This window comes from Mastomys coucha, unplaced genomic scaffold (genome assembly GCF_008632895.1).
Source record: "Mastomys coucha isolate ucsf_1 unplaced genomic scaffold, UCSF_Mcou_1 pScaffold2, whole genome shotgun sequence".
NCBI classification, from domain to species: domain Eukaryota; kingdom Metazoa; phylum Chordata; class Mammalia; order Rodentia; family Muridae; genus Mastomys; species Mastomys coucha.
In genome coordinates, this window is record NW_022196902.1 from 7,013,510 (window position 1) to 7,021,128 (window position 7,619).

Below are 7,619 nucleotides of genomic sequence, written 5' to 3' on the forward strand. Positions count from 1 at the left end.
ATCCATCCATCCATCCATCCATCCATAGACTGGGTCTCAACACAGCTTAGGGTAGCCTCCAATTTATAATCTTCCTATCTCAACTTTGAAGTGCAGAATCATAGGTGTGTGCTAGGCTTAGTTGATGTTGCTCTTTGTATCGACAATGGGGCCCTTTTAAGGAGGTTGCCAGGTCTCTCAATTATGTGCACACTTTATATTTTTTTAGCACAAGAAGGTCCAACCTAATGCAGTATGTTTGTGACCTGAATTGTCATTCAGTCATTTATATTAAGACTGGTATTCAAAATCAAATCAGGTACTCAGGGTGTTTCTGCTTTTGGTTCTTCATTGTTGTTGGACTGTCTTGAAATAGAGAAATAGGAACTAGGTTGTATATATTTTTGCACATATTACATACACACTGTAAATATATATTCAGGAAAACCTGCTAACTATATATATAAATCATTGTATGTATACATATGCATGAATGTATATATTAGAAACCAATGTATTCAGAAGCATGAATTAAGATCCTTTAAATTTGCAACACAATCCACCTGCTTATCTCTTCTTGGGCTTAATTTTTCCCAGTGACAAACCTCTTTGCTCTGTATTTACCCATTTGCTCAAACACAGTAAGCTGCTGTATAACAACCACCCCAAATAAGCCTAGAAATAGTTCAATAATGAAACTTTTGCAATAAGATTGATATATAATTTGAGATATACAAATGTTAAGTATATAAATCATAGCACCAATAAAGAGATGTCAGTGTAAATCATATGCTTCTCAATATACATAATTTCCAACTAAGCAGAACTTTTTACAGCCCTCTCCAGATCCATTTCCCTAGCCTCCCTAAAAAAACCTTGAAGGAATTTTTAATTTTTTATTAGAATGAACTTGTCTGTAGCTATACATTATATACAAACAGCCATGCAGTTGTTTATACCACTGGATTCTTCTTTTCATCAGCATTCCTACAAGATTCATCCATATTCTAGGCTATATAAGTTGCCAATTCTGTATTATACTGAGTAACATCACAATTTTGTTTAACATTGGTTTAGATGTAAATATCAAGATTTTGGCTATTATAAGTAAGTTTCCCATGAGCAAGTTCTTTTTCTAGACATGTTTTTATTTCTCTTGGGTAAGTCCCAGAAAAGGAACTGCTGGGTAAAAAGGTGGGAGTATGTTTGATTCTACAAAGCCTGCCAATTCTCTCCACTAAGCAGTTGTAACATCTAACATTTCCACCAGGCAAAGTCTGAAAAGTCTGGTTTTTCTTCATTCTAAACATTCCAGGGTCAGTCTTTATTTGTTTGGTTAATTTTACTGGTTGTTAGAGAAACTCTTTGCTTTTTTAATCAGTGACTGAGGTTTTTAAAATCTCCAACAATGATGATACATTTTTAAGGATTTCAAATAATTTGAAAGTTCTATTATTAAGTATACAGACATTTGTAACTGTACATTTTCCTCATGAGGTGACCTCTGACTACTACGAGATGTCTTGTGTTGCCATCACTAATATGTTCTTTAAAGCTTACTTTGTTTATTATTGCTACTTGGCTTTTGGTCACTTACTATTTATTGGACATGTCTTTTTCTATACTTTCACTTTAGAAAGAGCAGCCAGTGCACCTAACTGCTGAGTTGTCTCTCCTGCCCATATCTTCATTTTTCTGAATATCAAGTGCTATTAATAGAATTCTGCTGAACAATTTTTTAATTTCTGCTCCCCCCCATTCTTTTTCTTTACAAACTTGAATATTCAATTACATTATTTTCTGGTTTGTCTGTCTTTCTCCTTCTTTTAAGTGAAAAATCAAGTATTTTTCAAAGTATTGCTATCTTGTGTGGAAAGTGTTTTATTGATTTTCAAAATGTATTTAGAAAAAAAAATTACTTTTTTTTGTTTTCATTACTGTTCTGACAGACATGTTTTTCTGAATAAATAATGCAATCAGAAAAGTGATAACAAGTGACATTACTTGTTGTCAGCTATGAGACAGAAAAAAGCATATACTCACTTCATCTGTGAGTTCACCAAACACTGTGATGACATCTATTAAGAGGCTGGCAGTGTAGAAGGACTTGATCATGTTTCTGGAAGAGAAAGGGTATTCTAATTTAAATTAAAAACAAACAAACAAACATTGAAATGTAGTCATGTACCCGTAAGGAAAAAAACAACAATAACAAAAAACCTTTTAAAAACACTGAAATTAATACTTGAAATAAAATCTGTTCCAAGAAAAGAAATGGGAATCAATTGCTAGTATTATCAAAATCCGCTAATACACTCTAAGTAAATGCTGCAAGGTTTTATTGTGGAGTTTGTTTTCTTCATGGAGGAATGTCAAGCATGGCCTGAATCTCTATCAAGCCACAATGTATTTCTATGGTTTTAAGTATTATAATAATGACTAACAGTTAGCTAAATTGGCTGGTATAATACTCTTTCTTGGTTTTGGTGTTCGTTTGCTGAAGCAGTGTCTTGCCATGCAGCCTCTACTGGCCACGAATGGTTGTTGATCTTCCTATCTCAAAATAGCTATGTGTCACCACACCCAGCCAAGCTGGTATGTTTTTAAAATTTACTGCCATCAGGACAAATTTGTTTTGACTATTTTTACTAAATGTAAAGAATGGCTAATTGGGATAAATTTACTGAGAAATAAGTATTGCATAGCTAGTTCCAAAAGTTATTTTCTTTAAATAGAAAGGCCCACATCTGAAACCTAAAAATCATTGTGGAATTACAATTCCATAATATATAAACCATTACTTGGGTAGTCAGAAAGAATTCAACTGGAAGCTGTGTAACTCTGGTCAGAAGGTAGACAGACTTGGTAGACATTTATGTTTTCCTGTGCTCACTTACTTGTGAAATCGTCCAGCTCGATCTTCATTGTCTGCGTACAAGAACATTTTCAAAGCATAATTTTCCAAATGGGCGCAACCAACTATTTCTTGAGTAACAGCTTCATTATCCCCCAACTGTTTCTTAAGCTAAAATAAAATCAGACACATAGCTCATGATTTGTATTCTCAGAAGGGTCTATTTATGCACAAGTAATTCTAATAATTACTTTAAGTAAATTACTTTACATTCATTTCAATAAAAGCTGTAACAGCAAATCTTATAAAAATAAAATAGGTCTACAGCAGCCTTCTGTATTCAAACAAAAGCCTGATTTCCTCACAGGGATGAAAATGTAGAGATATAATTGAGGTCTGAAGATAAAAACAACCAAAAATAAAAGACAACATTGCCACGTATCCTGGTGAAGAATCAAAACCTGCTAAATATTACCCAGTTGCTAACAACTGCCCTAAAATGGAACTAAAGATTTCTCAAGCACATAATTTAAAATTTAACTTTGACCCATTTCAGTTTGTATCAAATATAAAAAGAAGACTAGAAGCATCACTGTGCCCTAAAATAGCACCTTCAGAACAAACTTAAAGGCAAGCTCATACCAAACTAGAAGTCCACAGTGACAAACTCATTATTACATTATTTTACACTTAAACACGTACAGTTCAAGTCATCAGAACTTCAGCTATGCAGATTTTTAGTTTGCATATTCTTCCACTGCATATACAGCAATTTGAAATATTTACAATAAAAGAGCTTTTGTTTTTCTTGTCTAGGACCATATTATTGGAATAACATTATTTTCAGGAATATCAGATTCAGGCAACCATATTATCACAACTGCTTCTATTAGAGTTTGACTGGAGAGATAGCTTAGAGGTTAAAAGCACTGGCTGTTCTTTCAGAGGACATGGGTTTAGTTCCCAGTACCCACATGATGGCTTACAATAATCTGTCCTTCAAGTTCTAGGGGATCTGATGCCCTCTTCTGGCCTATGCAGGCACTACACACATGTGGAACACATGCATGCATACAAACACTCATGTATACATGATATCATGATTGGCTACTAAGCAAGTTAAAGTAGAATAATTTAAAGATCAGAAAATAGAATTAAAATAAATAAAATTAAAATAGAATAATTTAAAGATCAGAAGTAATATATACATTGTTGGAATTTAAAATAATTTTGACTAATCTGATTCTGAAAAACAGCAGAAAAATACCCAAATGCCCACATAATGAGTTATTGTGTTCAAGCTGAAAAAAAGATTTGCAAAATCAGATTTAGTTCTAAAAAATTAGTGAGAATATGCCACTTCATCTTATTCTAATCAAAAAAATGTCTGATCAAGCAAAAATGTCTGATAAAACCATGACATATTTGATGGCTGTAGAGTATAATACAAATAATGTATCATAGAGATATGCATTCATATGAATGAACTTACCTGACGTCATTTAAACTCCTGGTGAGTCCCTACATAAATGTGACTATACAAACTGCAAAGAACTGAGGTCTGCTTATCCCGAATTCTTATCTTAGTTGTTATTACTAGTGTAAGAGAGACATATCCTGTATGCCTGTGAAGGGTGGAATTTTACAAATTCACTTCTACGTGTGAAAGTCACTGTCCATCTTCCCCAGCAGCATCCCTGCCACAGCACTCTAATTCACCTTAAAACCATGGAAGCAACACTAGGAACCAGGAGACAGCCACAGTAGGTCAGAGAAGGTACTGTATCTATGGCCAATTACAACTAGGCTCTAAGTTTTCTCTTCCTGTGATAAAAACAATGACCAAAAGCAACTTGAGGAAGGAAAGAATTATTTGCTTTACATTCCAGGTCACAACCCATCTTTAAGGGGTTGCTTGCTCTCTGGTTCTCTTAGGTAAGTTTTCTTACACAGCCTTCTGCCTAAGGATGGTACCACCCGCAGTGGGCTGAGAGCTCCTTCTGGTTCTTAGGTAAGCTTTCTTACACAGCCTTCTGCCTAAGGATGGTACCGCCCACAGTGGGCTGAGACCGCCTGCACCAATTATTAATCAAGACAATTCTTTATAGAAATGCCCACAGGCCAATTTCATCAAAGCAATTCAACTGAATCTCCCTCTTTTCAGTGACATAAGTTATGTCAAGTGCCAATACAAACTAACCATAACACCTGGATAGCAGGGCAAAGGAGTAAATGCTGACTCCTAAGACTACTACTAATGGTTGCCATTGCATTCTTTATTCAATGATATCCAATCTAAACAACTCCATTTTCCCTCAATAGACCTGCACAGTAACCTGTAAAGTTAAGCCCTGTTGAAGGGTCAGAGTTGTTAGCTGCCCCAACACCATCCAACAAGTAGAGGAGGGTATGTGGCCTGCCAGTAAAAGGAAGAGAAAGAAGATAAGCAATCAGTACTTCTTTCTTCATGATTCCTTTCACTAAATAGCCCATTTTATTATAGTAAGAGCTATTAAGAATTCTTCAATCAACAGTCCACATGATTATGTGAAGGAAGGCAATAAAGGCCTTACTACTTGTGAAAGGAGAGCCCAAAGCCATCTATGATAATGTGAATACAACAATAATTGGGCCTACTTTATATCTGAAACTCCCCTGGATATGGTGTGGGTTTTTAAGATTCCTCATTTTCCTCAAAGTATAATGTGACATTGCTAAGTGTTGCTAGAGGAAGAGCTGAAATAACAGAAAATACATGCACAAACATACAAAATAAAATGCCATATAAAACAGCCAGATAGTAAGTTATTAGTATGTAACTTACAGCTTCTAACTGATCCATTAGCTTTGATAAAAATTTACGACACTCAGGAGTTTTACTATCAATCTTCATTCCAGTTTGCATAGCATATAAACGACCTACACAGAAAAGAAAAAATATGTTGGCTTTAAATTTCTATACTTTAAAAAAACACCCATCAATTATTTAATTAGGTCCATGGTTAAGAAATTTCAACACCCATTCTTGGGAATAACTTCCACTGGTTAGGATACAAGCAGACAGCCCACAGACGTGGACCTGGGGAACAGCTTTGATTTTTGGCAGTATGTTTAAGTCCCAAGTGCACAGCTTTCTGATCAGTTTTAGCTGTTTGATAGTTTTGTATTTCCTGTTTCCATTACATCTATGCCACCATCCTTGTGTCTGGGTGTTGGCAGTTGCTGGTTCTGAGGTAAGCACAGCTGATTACACCAGGAGTAGTGCTTACTTGCTTACTGCCGGGCTTTTTTTTTTTTTTTTTTGCCCCTGAGGCTCAAGAGCCTTTGCATCATATCCTGAGTAGAAAAAACACCTAGGGATTCAGCTAAGCATACAAGCTAAGGAACCCCGCTCTTGTTGAGCAGCTGAGTGTCTTCTCCTAGCCCTTTCCAGAATGCACAGCAAGGCTGGGAACCCGGATCCTGAGTATTATTGCCTCGTGTTTTGCCTGTTGAAACACTGCTTTCTTGGTTCTAGGCTTTACCTTTGGTCCAGCTTTCTGGATTTTTAAAGCACCAGCTTATGAGATGGGAAACAGCTGAACTTTTATACTTTAAAAATTTTTTCTTTTTTCTTTCTTTTTTTTGAGACAGGGTTTCTCTGTGTAGCCCCGGCTGTCCTGGAACTCACTCTGTAGACCAGGCTGGCCTTGAACTCAGAAATCTGCCTGCCTCTGCCTCCCAAGCGCTGGGATTAAAGGTGTGCACCACTGTCCGACTTAAATATTTCTTTTAAGTGACTGAATGTTTAAAATATTCTTGCCTAGTAAGAAATTCAGAATTCATATAAATTTAAAGATTAGATTCCTTATGGATTTTATTTATAAAAAAACACAAAATCTTACCTAAAAATGCAAGACAGGCATCATGCTAACACATCTTTACAAGTAAGGCCTTCTTCTCCCATCATGTTAAAAACAAATAAAAAACTAGGTAGGCCTGTGGCGTCAAAGCATGAAAAGACAAGACAAGACATGACGAGACAAAACAACATAAAATACAATCCCATGTAAAGAGTGCTTGCCAAATTAGGGGAGCTGATAGACAACTTGGGTTAGGGTAGTGCCAACAGAGGCTTGAGCTGAAGTTTATAGGGAGAGCTGGGTTAGTCATTTCAATGTACTCTTTCCCTTTAAATAAATAAACCTCTTTAAAAACTAATAAAAAGCATATAAGATAAGCTTAAACTGAAGCCCTCTTTAACAAACATCCCAGTTTCAACAGTTTCCAGTGTGGAGAACTAAGAAATATTTATGGGGGTGACTTTACAGGATCAACTTACATACAGAGTCTGTAATTCTTCCTACAAATTCAGCTTGTCCTGGAGACGGCAGGACTACTGTTTCACACGCACATGGGTTCTTCCAGCAAATGTACATTGTGGCCATTCTAAAAGTTGACTGCTATAATTAACATTGTGTTACAATGCTTCCCATGCACATATTTACAAGTTCTGTGTGTTACAGAAAAACGAGAGGTAGCATTCCCTAGTGCCATTTGCACTGAGAGATATTTGAAGGTGTGCTTTAAGATAAAGGACCACTATGCAGTTACTTCTGTGATATATGCAAGCACCTGTATTTCTCAAACTCACAAGGTTAACAGTTGTTTCTCATTACATTTCTTGATGACTAACCTGGCATTACATATTTCCTAGATATCTTGGTATTTTACTTTATGAATCAGGACTCTTTTCAGTATTAAAATCTTCTACCAAATATGTTTCCTTTTTTTTTTTTTTTTTTTT

General features: G+C 35.6%; 1 protein-coding gene across 2 annotated transcripts in view; it reads right to left on the reverse strand.

Moving 5' to 3' along the window:
- Nucleotides 1–7,619, reverse strand: part of Vta1 (vesicle trafficking 1) — a 63,711-nt gene that overhangs the window by 39,722 nt on the left and 16,370 nt on the right. Inside the window, exons 2-4 of one of the 2 annotated variants that reach the window (XM_031380480.1) lie at nucleotides 5,658–5,752; nucleotides 2,877–3,004; nucleotides 2,023–2,098 (exon numbers count right to left, since the gene is read on the reverse strand). In XM_031380480.1, the coding sequence (XP_031236340.1) occupies nucleotides 2,023–2,098; nucleotides 2,877–3,004; nucleotides 5,658–5,752 (299 nt within the window). The remainder of the gene's footprint in view (nucleotides 1–2,022; nucleotides 2,099–2,876; nucleotides 3,005–5,657; nucleotides 5,753–7,619) is intronic. The other variant, XM_031380481.1, reaches the window with a different exon arrangement.